The following is a 17,252-nucleotide window of genomic DNA, read 5'->3' on the forward strand; positions in this document are numbered from 1 at the left end:
TAGACATGTTAATTCAGTTCAAAGGGATTCACCGTTAATTATTCTAAGGTCATGCTACATACATTTTACCCCATCTGTATCTCCAATTTGTGAAAAATGTAAATCAAATGATGGTACATTTATTCTGGAGCTGTGCATTGATTTATATATGTGGGTTGGTCAAGAATAGTGTTTCTTTTTTTCCCAGGGTTTATCATAGGACTCTCTCTCTCCTGATAGAGACCTGGCTCTCTTTGTATGTTCAGAGGATTCTCTAACCCTCCCTTACACAGCACACAGCTCTATTGATGGGCATGCTTCTAGAAAAGTAACTTATCTCAATGACTGGCAAACATCAATCCGATTCCCTGGTCTTTTATGAAATATATCTCTTTGAAGGTACGCAGCAGTGTCACTTTTATAGAATCGAATTATTTTGAATTTATTATGTAAAATGAATGTCTTCATTAAATGTTGAGAACTGTATGAGACTACACCGTATCGCATCGAACCCCACCTAATTATTATATATGAAAATGTACCGTTCCCTGAATCATATAATAGCCCCTGTATCTAGATAGGTATTGGTGCACACCCCTAATGGACATGCTAGTTTTATTTTTTTATCGGGGATGCACAAAGAGACTATCTAGAGAGGGACTATTAATTAATTTGGAAAAAAACAAGTCACCAGCCACTTGTTTGTCTCTGTTCTGTTTAGTGGGGTGGGCAAACTGTGTCTTAGCTGGATGTGTAGTTCATATCAGTATTGAGACAATCCTTGATTCAAAATGTTATTTAAAATCCAGAGAATTCTTATATAAGATTATTATCCTTATTATCATAAGAACCTGTCTCTTATTTTTCCCCACACCCCGCCCTCTAATAAAAGTAACTGTAAAAACAAAATTCACTACATGTTGCATATTGTCTTGAAGCTCAATGAAACATCCAGAGAGAAACCGTCAACTGTGCTAATCTTTTGACTATCTGTAGTTTAGCTGTAAGAAGACCTTGAGAAAACAGAACACCTCCTCAGGCACTTCACAATCACCGCAGGAGAACACTTTCACTTTCAAGGTCTACCGAGACCCTCAAGGCCATACTGCTTTTTGCTCCTTATATCTATCTCGATGTCTAATTCCTCTGTTATTCCAAATAAGTTGTAGTACTGTAGTTGTGTGCATGGCTTAACAACAAGAAATGTATAACTTATTTAAATGGCTGTAGGGGAGACCGGGGACAGTTGTCCCACTGCTCTGGGGGCTGGACATTTTTTTTTCAGTTATGGATATGTAGGTAGTGATGTTTTTTGTTTGTTTTTTTGCTTCTTTGATTTGCTTCCCCTCAGTGATCACCTTTGGCAGAATGGTCAGGAACTTCAAAAGAAAGAGACGGTTGCCAGACATTATGCTCTTAGGCTGTGAGAAAGGTCAAAATACAAAGGGCCATGAGGGGTATCACAGCAATGGTGACTATCACTTGAAAACTTTATTTGATGGTTCTAGCTTTAAACAAATATATATAAAAAAGTTACAAATGTTTCTTTTTTTTTTTTAAATCACATTTTCTTTTAATGAAAGTCCATTGATAACTATTGGGACAACCAAACCCATACTTTGGGACAACCAACTCAATCATGGTTTGTCAGAGGGTATTTAATGGTTAACAACTTTTAATTGTTAAAATAAGTTATAAGAATGAAAGGGATAACCTTTTCAACTCAAGACATTAAGGTTCCCTTAAATGTAGGAATGTCTATTTTAAGATGTGTACATAAGAAGTTAATGTAAAATTAGGTGTGAAAACCAAAACCTACTGTAGGTAGGGCCATTCACCATGTAACCCATTTCCTCTTAATGTGGCATTTATATTTGTTTTTAGTGTAAAGTAATATAAAATATAGAACGATTTTCTTTAAACACACTTCTGCTGAATGATGAATAAGTTGGTTCAGCATACATCTTTGACACATTTTTTTACATTTAAAGAATCCTCATGAAAAAGATGAATTGATTTTGGGTGTTTATGCTAAAAACAAAGAACCTGCCAATATGTCATCATCAGATTTGTATTACTCTCACATATTGATATCTGCCTACAACAGTATTGGTCCAGCTGTAGTTTCAATATGATACTTATTTAAACACATCTAGGAAAAGTAAACCTGCCTGTATTGTCTTAAAGCATTGTAATATTACTCTAAACTGAACCCAAAAGGGCCAATGGCATTACCTGGAAAAAAGCATATGATTGTGTAATATATTTCCATGTAAAGAACACAAACCAAGGCTGGAAAACACAAATCCACTTATTCTCTCTCTTCTTCTTCACTGCTTGCATCTTATTTGTTAATGGCTAGCTGGAAAAACCTCTGTCTGGCTTGTTTGTTGGTCGGGATTCGTATTCCTATTATTGCATCACTGATACAATAACTTTTCTCATTATATTTTTGTAGTCTGTATCTTAACGGAATGTGTGATTGTTATCAAGACAGCAGACAGCATTCAGAAAAACTCTAGGCAAGTAAGCTGCTCCTGTAAAGAGTTGAGATGTGCAATAGATTATATCATAAAATCAACACACAATTAGATTAAAATGAGAAAACTGGGCAAAACAACAAGGCTTTTGACCATTTTATAAACTCTGGCTGGGCACTAAAGTATGATTCAGCTGCATCTTCCTCAGTCCTCTATTTCAAAAGCACAGTGCTTGAGACTCAAGAGGAGTTCAAAAGCTGACAAAGAAACAGATGGACACAAAGAGGAACAGAGAGAGAGGCTTAGGTGATAAGGTGAGTTATGCTTTCCTAATTTAGAGAGAGAGAGGGAGAGTGAGTTTGAGCTCTGATTTAAAAAAGAAAAAAAAAAGAAAAACGTCACACTACAAAAAGCAAAGCCAGCAAGCTGTGGTAAACCACACAAACCCCACAGGGACATCTAAAAATGATTAAATCCTCTTGGTATGCCATCTGCATATTTCCACCCAAGGCAGGAGCCACTGAAGGACTACACATTTTGACATTTACATTAGTGAAGGACGATTTTTTTCTTAGGCTGGAGGCCGCCATTGTAACACTACCATAAAACCTGTTTCACTGAGAACACCAACTTAAACATTAACACATACATGTAATAACAATGCATGAGGGCAGACATTGAGGTAAGTATGCTGTTAAAGGCAATCTTAAACCAATACTCATATGCCCATACATATACACATAGTAGTATATAGACGATTTAGATAGGATTGTGTTGCTCCATCACTGAAATTACTTTAGGAAGTAGATCTCTTTGTACCCAGTATGGACAAGAGGAAGAAATACTGTAACCCTTGCAATGTAAAAAAGGGCATGTCAGTATTCTTTTAAAAGAGACTTTAAATAATGTGAATGCATTCTTAAAGTACCAGAACATTTCAATCTAAATAAATCCAGTTTTCACTGAACTAGAAATTATAAATGGCTGTTGATGACTCATACAGTACTTCACTTTCACTGTCTATTTGTAGAGGCAGTGTTAGGTATTACATAAATTGCAGGTTTCAGAAATTGGGTCAAAGACTGACAAAATAAGCAATAAGCTTTTGAAGTGTGCAAAGACAAAAAAATCATTTTTTTACATTTTCAGTAAAGTAAATGTTAAAACAGTTGTAAGAAAACTATTAGTAAACCAACTAGAGGTCCACCGTGATTTTTAAAGGCCGATATAATAACGATAGTTTGGAGCAGGAAAAAGCTGATAGCCGCTACATATAGCCCACTGTTGGAAATTAACAATCTCTGACTTTATTAGCAGCAATTGTTTTACTGAACAGCTAATATATATATATATATATATATATATATGGGAGACTTGCTCCATTCGCGGCCTGTAGGCACACAGCCACAACGCCACGCACGCCCTTCTTCGTGGGTTTCCGAATCCTCTTGGCAACAGCTCGCTAAGCCCCTCCTGTTGTTTTTCTCAATCGTTTCTGTCTGGTTAAAGCTGTGGTTAAATCACCACATCAATGTTTCTTTCTGCTCTGAAAAAAAGAAAGGTGGACACAGAAAACCGCCAGTTCACCAGAGAACGGACAGAGACGTTTTTGTTTATGTCTCTGTGAAGCCTGTGTTTACCCTGCAGCCATATGGGTGTGTAAAGAGGAGAAGTTGAGAAGGCATTTTCAGAAAAATCATGCAATCTGCATTTATGTTACGTTCATTTGTGTCAGTCCAGTTTGTGATGAATAAACTAATGTTTCATATGTGCTTGTCAGCCTGGTAAAGTAACTAGTGACTGAAGTAATCAGATAAATGTAGTAGGGTAAAAAGTATAATATTTCCACTGATTTGTAGTGGATTAGAAGTATAAAGTAGCATGTGAATAAAATACTCATGTAAAGGACAAGAGCCTCAAACTTGTACTTTAGTCTAATAATTGAGTGAAAGCCTCTGGTTAACAGGTTTGTTCATTTAACAAGGATTGTTTTTGACAAGCTTGTTGTACTTTGAGGTCATGACTAATATTTACATTGATTAATTAAAGACAATATACTGTATGTACTCCTATGTCACTGTATTGTTTTACAATATCCATTAATGTGATGCTGAATGAATATTTTTCCAGCTCCTCATTTTTGATCATTTTCGTCAACCGGCCTCAATTCCACATTAATTGAATAACCCTGATGTAGCTTGATGTTTGTGCATATTTTAGTGAAAGAAAACCTATTTTCTTCATATTTAATGTAATGTAAAAGTGTTTATATTCTTACCTAGAAGGCAAACAATTGTTTACCTTTTTGCCAACTAAATAAATGAACATGTAAATGTAGCAATGTGTCTCCTACTGTTTCAAAATCTCACTTCATTTTCATTAAATATTGTTACAGTAATCACTAAGCAAGCTGCCTCATTATTTCAGTTTTTGCATGATTGCATGACATGTCCTTAAGAATATCTGATTAATAAAATAATCTAATTATCAGGCTACAGATCTGATACATGGTATTTTTAGAATCTAAAAGAAAGCGAAAAAAACAACCGAACCGAACCGAAAAACCGTGACCCCAAAACCGTGAAATGAACCGAACAGTGGGTTTTGTGAACCGTTCCATCCCTAATATTGTGTTGACATTTATTCATGTCAACACTATACATCAGTCACGTCACATTGGTGAGCGTAAGATCTGCAAACATGAATATTAGACTATTGTCTCATTATTTTAAGGGTGTCAAATTGCACCTGTTACTATGCGAAAACCATTACAAAATAAAAAGCAGCCATGTCTGGGTGTGTGGGTCATGATCCAGCAGCACCTCAAAATTAGGTGATTTTCTCTTGATAAGGTTAATAACACAGTTTTCAGTGCACAAATTCACACCTCCAGATTAATCCGGAGTGTATATGAAATTAGATCCAATTTATGAAAACCTGCAAATTACTGTGTGTATTACCTACTACTAATACGCCTTTCTCTACTACAACTAGAGAGTGAAAGTGAAACACTCCATTAACTGCCATTCTAATGTCTCTCCCTCTTTGTTTCTCTAACTGATTTTGTAATTGTATAGCTCTTCCTTGATAGTGACAAATTAAAGACTAACATCAGCTCTTCAAAAAGTCCTTATAGTATTTCAATCTTTGTTTTTTATTATCACCTTATAATGCTATAAGGGCTGGTAAAACAATGTAATACTTTAATCAAATGTTTCAAAAGGCAGTTCCAAAAAAATGATTTTTCCGTTGCCATAGACCATAGCAAATAGCACAGAGGTTTCCGCTCTCTGCTGTTGAATCTTTAAGTGATACAGCGGCGTGTAGTGTTTATGTCAAAAATGGAAATGTAAATATGAAAAAAATGAAAGAAATAAGACAATGCACAGGCAATTAAGTGATATCCCTGGAGGTGTGGTCTTGAAATAAAATCCTGAGTCTTCTTTTTCTGAGACCAAGACAAGACAGAGTACAAATTAGTATGACAACAGTAATAGGAACTACCAACCCAGCTCTGCCAACTGGAAGTGCTTGCAAGCGGGATCCAGAGCATAAACAAAGACGAGGAAAGAGTGGAGGGGAAAAAAAGGGCTAAAGACAGGGCTAAAGTTAATTTCTTATTGGCCATCACTACACCACATTTTCCTCGCCAACGTATGGCCTGTGATGAACCAAATAGGTGAATTACAGTGGTAACATGATAACAACCCCAGAGGATTTCCCAATAACGCCATTAAACTAAAGGGATGTTCCGTCCTCTGGTCTAACTCAGACGTGAACAAGATGTAAAGAGTTGACAATTCTGTCTGATATCAGGCAAGCAATATCTAGGTTATTTTGTGGAAAAGAAAAAAATTGATTTAAAAATACATTTTTGGAATTTATGATTTGAGGGCGAACTCACACTGACTTTCATACCGGACCCAAACAGGTTTTACGAGTAAAGCCTAGTCTGTTTGACCAGTTTAAGTGCAACCGCTCCTCGCTTAGCTGTGGCCAGCTGGCCGCCCACGGTCCATTTTGAGAGACGTGGGCTTTTGTAAAGCGTGTTTGCACATGTACGAGCACAAGCGTGTGCACGTGTACGAGCACAGCACTAGGCCTACGGCGGCTCTGACGTCATTTTATGTGCGCCTGTTCGGACATAGAAAAAAAAATAAAAAGACGGACCATGCGCAGACATTTAACAACAACAACAATGGTGGCGAAAGGTTCACGTTGGTGTGATGCGGAGGTGGAGTGTTTACTGCAGATTTGGTCGGATGAAAATATTCAAAATCAGTCGAAAAAGACACACAAAAACTCCGGAACTATGGAAAGACTTGTAAACAAAGCAACGCATCGCGATGACGTCAATCAATGTGTGTGACGTGTTACGGCGTGATGACGTATGGAAAGGCAAGAAGCATTTGCGCGAGGCCCAGGCAGTGTGAGTACAAACGGGCTGGCCAGTGGGGGGGGGGGGGGGGGCAAGTACCATAAAGCCCGGGGCACGGTACAGGCGGACAGTGTGAGTGCGCCGAGTCAGAAACTTAGAAAAATCTTAATTCTTACATGAATCATTTATTTCCCCAACACCCCTATTGACTGTACTATGTTTTAAGTGACCCACATTTTTTTTTAGCAGTTTACAGTAGGTGTATAGACGGTAGGAATTTGGGTTACGGTATGGATTCTGACTCTACCGTGTAACCTGCAGAGCAGCTCTGACTTAACTACACAATGCATGAGCATCCGGCCTGTGAGGGAATATTTACTGGCTCTTTGAGCAGAAGCCTATGTGCAAAAGTAATTTGTGGCCGATGTTCACTGCTGTCCTCTCTCGCAGCTCAGCGCAACTGTCTCAGCGCGTCAATTACCTGTGCGCTGGGAAACTTGCTCATGCAAGGCCACAACGCTCCGCTCCGCGCACTCCTTCTAATTCTGCATATCTCCTCTCCTTAACAATATTAACAGCCTGTTGTTATTCTTGCAATCATTTCAGTCTAGTTAAATCACCGTCACAATGTTTCTTTTTTCATTGAAAAAAAAATGCAATTCAACAGCGAATGGACAGAGAAGTATTTGTTTACTCTGCAAACACTGTATGTTGGTGTGAAGCAAAAATCTAAATTGGTAAAATAACAAGTAACTTAAGTTATCAGATAAATGTAGTGAAGTAAAAAAATATTTCCACTGATTGTAGAAAATAAACAAAAAAAGAAGAGCCTCAAATGTGCATTTTAGTAAAGTAAATGTACAGTAATTGAGAAGCATTTATAGAGACATTTAAAGATAAATCAATATACCGTGATATAATATCGTTACCGTCTATGCTTCAAATTATACCATAATATACATTTTAGATCACACCATACCCTAGTTTACAGTGTTCTGAAATAATACCAATGAAGAACAAAAAATTACGTCTGTCAGTCTGTCAGTTTTGTAGTAGAATATTTCCCCTCCTTTTACTTTGAGACTGGGTTTGAAGTGTTTGTTGTTCATGAGGCCGAGTATGCGTTCAATATGGGACATTCAAAAAATACAAAGTATTTTATTTGTTTGTAGTTACACTGCACACAAAATGTGTGTTGCATGGATGATGAGAAGACATTTGAGTTTAAACACTATCAGCTGCAGTGGGAGTGTAGCCGGTAAAAATCGTCGCTCCCGAAGATCAAGGAAGGCCAACACATCCCCATTCACAAGTTCAGTGTTATGTACCTTTCACACAGATGGCAGAGCGTAATAAAAGCGCAATGAAGACGCTGTGAGAAAGCTGACTCAAATAGCTGGATCTGGTATTGTGACAATAAGGCCAATCTATTCTTTTAAATTCCTGTATAATTATTATTATTTTAATGATAAATAACAATTCAGTAAATGTATATTTATGTATGCATGTGTTAGATTTTGTTTTATTAAGTTGGGAAAGCAAAGATTAAGTCAATCCTGATTTTGTCTCACACCATCTTCCAACTGCATCCATAGAAGGTATAATAAAGATGGGTGTAGCTCCCAGGTCTGAAAAGTGAAGTCAATGCGGAAGTGCCTTTAACTTGCGTTCTCTCTAATGTCCAGCAGGAGGCGACTGCACTGGTTCCAAAAAGAAGTCTGATTGTATAGAAGTCAATTGGAAAATAACCTTATTTCTCACTTGATTTATTTATTTAAGGCTACATTGTGATTGACAGCTCACTGTGCTACCGGCTGGATAGAGGTTGAGCCATACATATGCACAGCCCTGCGTACATTAGAATAGCCATGAATTTGTTTATGTTAAGTTGTAACGTTAGCTAGCTAGCATAAGCTGGTAACTAAAGGGAAACTGGTTAGTCCACAGCTTTGTACAGCACCATATAAATGACAGATATATATCTGCTGCATAGCACTCCTCCCATGCCCCGCCCCCTTGCCCAAATATGGTCACGTCCGTTTTCACAAAACCAAAATGGCGAGAGCCAAAATGCTTATCTCCTGGCTTCAGAACTGTAGTCCACAAACCAATGGGTGACATCACGTCCATCTCTTATATACAGTATGCAAGCATCTAAATATCGCGTTGCATCAGACACTTTGTTCACAATGAATCTTTATGCTGTCCAATAAGAGTAAACACAGCAGATAAAAAAAAAAAATTTTTTCCCTGAGACTGGGTCGGTTTTTGATTTGTTACAACACTGGATAAACCTGTGTGAACTGATGGCATTTTGAATGAATGCCTGCACATTGTCCTTGTCCTTTGGCATAAGATTCTTAACACTGTGCATCCTGTGTATTCCTTCATACTCTGTACTGCTAATCTTTTTTTAAACTTGCAACAGTTGTTAATGAGGTGTGAGTAATCATACAATAGAAAGTACTTAATTATTCAACCGGCACCTTCATCTAGCCTATTATTTACATCTTCTAGTGTCTTCTGACTGACATTAAGGGGCATAAATATGTATTAATAATACAAACCGGATTCCAAAAAAGTTGGGACACTACACAAATTGTGAATAAAAACTGAATGCAATGATGTGGAGATGGCAAATGTCAATATTTTATTCAGAATAGAACGTAGATGACAGATCAAAAGTTTAATCCGAGTAAATGTATCATTTTAAAGGAAAAATATGTTGATTCAAAATTTCACGGTGTCAACAAATCCCAAAAAAGTTGGGACAAGTAGCAATAAGAGGCTGGAAAAAGTCAATTTGAGCATAACGAAGAGCTGGAAGACCAATTAACACCAATTAGGTCAATTGGCAACATGATTGGGTATAAAAAGAGCTTCTCAGAGTGGCAGTGTCTCTCAGAAGCCAAGATGGGTAGAGGATCACCAATTCCCACAATGTTGCGCAGAAAGATAGTGGAGCAATATCAGAAAGGTGTTAACCAGCGAAAAATTGCAAAGACTTTGCAGTTATCATCATCAACTGTGCATAATATCATCCGAAGATTCAGAGAATCTGGAACAATCTCTGTGCGTAAGGGTCAAGGCCATAAACCAATACTGGATGCCCGTGATCTCCGGGCCCTTAAACGACACTGCACCACAAACAGGAATGCTACTGTAAAGGAAATCACAGAATGGGCTCAGGAATACTTCCAGAAACCATTGTCAGTGAACACAATCCACCGTGCCATCCGCCGTTGCCAGCTGAAACTCTACAGTGCAAAGAAGAAGCCTTTTCTAAGCAAGATCCACAAGCTCAGGCGTTTTAAATGGGCCAGGGATCATTTAAAATGGAGTGTGGCAAAATGGAAGACTGTTCTGTGGTCAGACGAGTCACGATTTGAAGTTCTTTTTGGAAATGTGGGACGCCATGTCATCCGGACCAAAGAGGACAAGGACAACCCAAGTTGTTATCAACGCTCAGTTCAGAAGCCTGCATCTCTGATGGTATGGGGTTGCATGAGTGCGTGTGGCATGGGCAGCTTGCATGTCTGGAAAGGCACCATCAATGCAGAAAAATATATTCAGGTTCTAGAACAACATATGCTCCCATCCAGACGTAATCTCTTTCAGGGAAGACCCTGCATTTTTCAACAAGATAATGCCAGACCACATTCTGCATCAATCACAACATCATGGCTGCGTAGGAGAAGGATCCGGGTACCGAAATGGCCAGTCTGCAGTCCAGATCTTTCACCTATAGAGAACATTTGGCGCATCATAAAGAGGAAGGTGCGACAAAGGAGGCCCAAGACGATTGATCAGTTAGAGGCCTGTATTAGACAAGAATGGGAGAGCATTCCTATTTCTAAACTTGAGAAACTGGTCTCCTCAGTCCCCAGACGTCTGTTGAGTGTTGTAAGAAGAAGGGGAGATGCCACACAGTGGTGAAAATGGCCTTGTCCCAACTTTTTGGGGATTTGTTGACACCATGAAATTTTGAATCAACATATTTTTCCCTTAAAATGATACATTTTCTCAGTTTAAACTTTTGTTCAGTGATTTATGTTCTATTCTGAATAAAATATTAGAAGTTGGCACCTCCACATCATTGCATTCAGTTTTTATTCACGATTTGTATAGTGTCCCAACTTTTTTGGAATCCGGTTTGTATTAAGAAGGCTATGATGGCACAGTGTAATGGCAGTATTAGGTTTGGGGACAGATCCCTACTTGTTAATATGATAATGCTGATAATATGTAAATTGGAGCTATTCTATACAGGCTGTGTAAAAGACTATATTGCAGATCCTTTAATTCCATGTAACTTCATCCAGCCTCTGATACAATTCAGCTAATGCAACAAAATCAGAAATCAGCAATTTAAAAGCCTCTAGCACAAGCACTTTAGCTGTCTACACTGTGGTTAGACTTCACTTAGGAACATTGTGGTATACAAGGTCACTTCAGCTGTTATAATAAATGCCCATGTTGTGTTCAACCTCTAATTTTCTAAAGTGAGAAGCAAACAGACCCCATTTCACCTTTGTTATAAAGCGTATTCAACTGATCTTCTCATTTGAAATCTGGCATATTTCCCCCATCAGTAAACACAGTGGCTTTAAATACAGATACTTAACCATGTGCAAAGTGACTCAAGTGTTTTCAGAAAGAACAGAACTCACCTCTCTTAGCCTTCGCTTGTCTCACTCGCCAAACAGTCTTGTGAAGCTCAAAGTTGTAATTTGCAGGCAGGGCTTTGATTGCCTCCTGTAACTCAGGGTCTTGCAGGATTTCATCTGGAATTTGATTGGCTACCCGCCGTGGTCCACGGACTGAGGAGAAAGTTAAATGATTGAGCTGTTGGCAATGCGGTGAACACAGGTTTAAAAGAGGACACCATATCTATTGATCTATCAGACCTAACTGAGAATATTATGCAAAAAAGCACAGACCGATAATAACGTTAAAGTTATCAGTGAAGTTATTCAGATGGACGCCTCAGTACAGGTCACTCTGCACCACATAAAGACTCATGCTTTAAAACAGGCTTCAACCATGTTCTACAGTTCACACTGGCCCCCTTGGGGTGTGAAGGAAAAATTAATTTACACATCCAAATGATAATGTCACCTTGTAAGGAGTATGAGAGCTGTGGAATTAAAGAGCACCACAAATGTGTCCATATTGCATTTTAATGATTTCCTAAAAGCTCCAGGGTGGATTGTTATTCCAGATTAAATGTAAAAGAAGTTGATTTGGCTCAGATTTTAATGGCCCTGATGTAGCCCCACATTGTAATCTTATTTGGGGACCTACACTCTTTATTATTTGCCTCATATATATATATACAGTGGGTACGGAAAGTATTCAGACCCCCTTAAATTTTTTACTCTTTGTTAAATTGCAGCCATGTGCTAAAATCATTTAAGTTCATTTTTTTTCCTTTTAATGTACACACAGCACCCCATATTGACAGAAAAACACAGAATTGTAGACATTTTTACAGATTTATTAAAAAAGAAAAACTGAAATATCACATGGACATAAGTATTCAGACCCTTTGCTGTGACACTTGTATATTTACCTCAGGTACTGTCTATTTCTTCTGATCATCCATGAGATGGTTCTACACCTTCATTGGAGTCCAGCTGTGTTTAATTCTAATGATTGGACTTGATTAAGGAAGCCACACACCTGTCTCTATAAGACCTTACAGCTCACAGTGCATGTCAGAGCAGATGAGAATCATGAGGTCGAAGGAACTGCCTGAAGAGCTCAGAGACAGAATTGTGGCAAGGCACAGATCTGGCCATGGATACAAAAAAATTTCTGCTGCACTTAAAGTTCCCAAGAGCACAGTGGCCTCCATAATCCTTAAATGGAAGACGTATGGGATGACAAGAACTCTTCCAAGAGCTGGCCGTCCAACCAAACTGAGCAATCGGGGGAGAAGAGCCTTGGTGAGAGAGGTAAAGAAGAACCCAAAGATCACAGTGGCTGAACTCCAGAGATGCAGTGAGGAGATGGGAGAAAGTTCAAGAAAGTCAACCATCACTGCAGCCCTCCACCAGTCAGGGCTTTATGGCAGAGTGGCCCGACGGAAGCCTCTCCTCAGAGTAAGACACATGAAAGCCCGCATAGAATTTGCCAAAAAACACATGAAGGACTCCCAGACTATGATAAATAAGATTCTCTGGTCTGATGAGACAGAGATAGAACTTTTTGGCCTTAATTCTAAGCGGTATGTGTGGAGAAAACCAGGCACCGCTCATCACCTGCCCAACACCATCCCTACAGTCAAGTGTGGTGGTGGGAGCATCATGCTGTGGGGGTGTTTTGCAGCTGCAGGGACAGGACGACTGGTTGCAATTGAAGGAAAGATGAATGCGGCCAAGTACAGAGATATCCTGGACGAAAACCTTTTCCAGAGTGCTATGGACCTCAGACTGGGCCGACGGTTCACCTTCCAACAAGACAATGACCCTAAGCACACAGCTAAAATGACGAAGGAGTGGCTTCGGAACAACTCTGTGACTGTTCTTGAATGGCCCAGCCAGAGCCCTGACTTGAACCCAATTGAGCATCTCTGGAGAGACCTCAAAATGGCTGTCCACCAACGTTCACCATCCAACCTGACAGAACTGGAGAGGATCTGCAAGGAGGAATGGCAGAGGATCCCCAAATCCAGGTGTGAAAAACTAGTTGCATCATTCCCAAGAAGACTCACGGCTGTATTAGCTCAAAAGGGTGCTTCCACTCAATACTGAGCAAAGGGTCTGAATACTTATGTCCATGTGATATTTCAGTTTTTCTTTTTTAATAAATCTGTAAAAATGTCTACAATTCTGTGTTTTTCTGTCAATATGGGGTGCTGTGTGTACATTAAAAGGAAAAAAAATGAACTTAAATGATTTTAGCACATGGCTGCAATTTAACAAAGAGTAAAAAATTTAAGGGGGTCTGAATACTTTCCGTACCCACTGTATATATGGCATACAAGTTTTATTTGGAATAACATTCAAGTTTTTATGTGGTCATTGAAAGTGTTTCATAAGTTTACGCTTCCACTGTAAGGAAATGCACCACTTTGCATTATTTTATGCAACTTGGCTGGCTCTGTTACGTTCAATAAATAATTTATTCAAAATGATAGTGTTTTATCTGTAACATCACTTATTTGTCAAAAATGTAAATGTAAAACGTAATAAAAAGTCACACACTCATAATTTATGTAGCTACAGAACTACTTCTATATAATTCTTTGCCACCAGACAACGACGACACTTTTTCTTTTCCTCTACTACAGTTTAAATGCTCAATTGATTGGAGCTATTGTCAAAGCACAGTCCAAGTAAATTACACATTTGAATCATACATTAAAACAAACAAAAAATGCAGTCAATCAAAATGTTTCCTGCACCATCTGTTGTTATTCTTGAAAATGGCTAACCATTAATTTAAGAAATCTTGCCTAGTGAATTTTTAATTGAGGGGCTCTTTTTTCAAGATGTGGGGCACAAGGGAAGCACTGCATCATCTCACTTGATGTAGAGATAATTCGAGGTGTAAGACTTTTTGATATTGCTAGTCAAAGAGGATTGAAGGATTGAATGGAATTGCTGGACTGACAATTTGAAATCATTTTGTCCTCTAAGGGCCACCTGTTTATCTTTTGAAAATAAGAGGCAACTAGCAAACTGTAGTTTCTGCAACAGACTCGTGTTTCTTTTTATGTTCCCTTCTCAGAAAATGTTTTCTGAAATACACAAGGTACTATCTTTTGAAAATCATGTTTTTTTTCTTACTTTACATTACCACAGAGGTAAATGTGATTAACATCAACTGGACTACATTAGACGATCAATACTCCACATATCTGCTGTTCTGACTTTGAGGAGAAAAGGGACTTTGAAAGTGAGATTGACAGATATCCTGATGTATTGAGATAAAGTCAATAGAAGTAATAGGAGTAATATTATTAAACCAGTGGCCAAACTGCATTACGGCAGTTCTTTTATTTGGATAAAGCTTTATGTTCTGATTCTAACACTGAATACTCAGTACTTTTTTTTATTTGTCAATTATTCAGTTCACACCGGCGTATACAAAAATATACCATGAGGTTGTTTCATATAGACTACTTATCACTAAATACATATATTGTTATTGAGATATGACCTAAATCGGGTATTCAATTACTAAATACATATATCGTTATTGAGATATGACCTAAATCGGGTATTCAATTACTAAATACATATATTGTTATTGAGATATGACCTAAATCGGGAGAGAAGACTTTGGTAATAGTGTTTATCTGATGTCCCAAATTACCTGACTTCACCCAGATATGCCCTCACCCAAAACTACAATATGTGTATGTGTAACAAAAGTCTTAAGTCGAAACACAGTAGAAATTTTATTAAATACTTTGCCACCATGAAGATTGCTCAGCGGCAACTTTTTTCGGTAAATATTTATTCTGCAGTCAGAGAAAATGTTGCGTGCGATGACAGGAATAGTGACGAAACAATCCATCTTTCATTAACACACATCACACTCATCACGTCTGGTGAGACACCGCATACATTAAGCGGCAAAAAGCATGTTTTTTTTCATGTAAGCTGACAGCACTGAACATATCTAATGTTACTAAACACCATGCAAACCAGGCGAGTCTCCCTCTTTATGCTGTGTTCTTGTTCTTGTTGAGTGTCGCTGTAGATACGCGTCATCGACGTGGAAGCAAGAGCACGAATACGACTTATATATTTGTCTTTCTACGGTATGAAATATTTCATATTCGATGTCAATATTTACCTGTGGGCTTTTTAGCAGCAACAATCTGGACTTCACTCATGGGCGCTGCCATGTTTTTTTTCTTCCAAACATGAGACATGTGAGGAGATGAAAAGGCGAAAGCAATCGAGTGAAGAAGTCAGTGAAGGGTAGTCGAGCACCGATGTAACCGATGTCAGTGGACGGGACAGGAGGACAGGACCATACCGAGAGACACAGGGTAACCAACCCTGGTCCCGGAGAACCACTGTTATAATGATGTGCTCGTTATTAAGCAGCTGAAGCTTAAACTCATCAGAATCAGGTGTGTTGGGGTTAGGAGCAACGTAAAACATGCAGGACAGCTACTCTGCAGGAGCAGGGTTGGACACCCCTGGACCAGACAGTTCATTGCGGTACATTTCTGTGGTGTGAAGTGCAACCTTCATTATCCTCAGTGACGATAAAATACGAAGAACAACTAAAAATATCTTGTTGCCCAATGTAATGTATAGCAAGCACTTAGGTAGCCTAAAACTGCATCTTAGCAAATTAAATGTACATACAATGTAAATAATAATAATAATAAAAATAAGTAAACTAAGATAATTAATGAGACAATATGAAAGTAAATTATAATTAGTATACCATCAGTGACAGTTACATTTACATAGCTACAATATATAAAAATAAAAATTAGAGTAGCATTAACAAATAAAAGTGAGACAGCATAGAATAAATATGAAATTGAAAGAAAACAATAAATAGAATAAAACAGGAAATTCAGTGATGCTTAGGATATAATTTCAAATTAATAAAGAAATACAAATAAAATATAACAATATAGGAACGATACAATTGAATTAGAGTGTAAAAATAGCACAGTTGGTAGGCATACATTTTGTAATAATACGTATGTATCAGTGTGTGTGTGTGTGCGTGTGCGTGTGCGTGTGTGTGTGTGTGACAGAGAGAGAGAGAGAGAGAGAGAGAGAGAGAGAGAGAGAGAGAGAGAGAGACTCAGTTCATCTAATGCATTAGCCCATGTCCATTATCTATAGGGTATTGATTTGGGTAGAGTAGAGGCTATTTGATCAGCAAATCAATCAGTGGCTTTTATGAAAGCTGGATCCCTCTGCAGCATGATGAGCATCACATAAAATCTCCCCTGATGTTTTGTGGTTAATATATTTATATTGTTGTCGAATGCATAGTTTGGTCCTGCTGTGTCACATCATATTTACTATGAACTCTGGTGTCAGGGAGCAGTGTGTGCCAGGCTGGCGCAGACAGGGATGAAAGCAGTGAGAGGGATGGAGCAGGATGCTGCCCGGTGGAGGGGCTGAGGCGGTACAACACACATTCTCCTTCCTTGAGCGCATCAGCGAGCTGTGCTCCATAGGTGGAAAGCAGAGACAAGATCACAGAAATGTAACAATTACGAGTGGAGAGGAGAGCAGAAAATGAAGGGATTTTAAGGAAAACCGAAGGCACCAAAGTCTACATTATTAAGGAGGATTTGAGGAGTCTGTGCGTTTATAATCCGACATCAGAGGCGGCATGTGAATCCAAATAACTTATGTTAATTAGAGATTTTAACGAATATGAGGCGATTTGAACGTCTCTGACGCACCGAGAGAAGAATTTTA

At 38.4% G+C, this 17,252-nt stretch overlaps 1 protein-coding gene across 2 annotated transcripts in view; it reads right to left on the bottom strand.

The window, feature by feature from the left end:
* dph1 (diphthamide biosynthesis 1) overlaps positions 1-15,701 on the bottom strand; it is a 68,828-nt gene extending 53,127 nt beyond the window's left edge. For both annotated transcript variants that reach the window (XM_083914507.1, XM_083914506.1), the window contains exons 1-2: positions 15,646-15,701; positions 11,508-11,657 (exon numbers count right to left, since the gene is read on the bottom strand). In XM_083914507.1, the coding sequence (XP_083770633.1) occupies positions 11,508-11,657; positions 15,646-15,697 (202 nt within the window). In that variant the 5' untranslated portion in view covers positions 15,698-15,701. The remainder of the gene's footprint in view (positions 1-11,507; positions 11,658-15,645) is intronic.
* Positions 15,702-17,252: the final 1,551 nt, after the last annotated feature.

Source organism: Echiichthys vipera (assembly GCF_963691815.1).
Source record: "Echiichthys vipera genome assembly, chromosome: 5".
Taxonomy (NCBI): Eukaryota; Metazoa; Chordata; class Actinopteri; order Perciformes; family Trachinidae; genus Echiichthys; species Echiichthys vipera.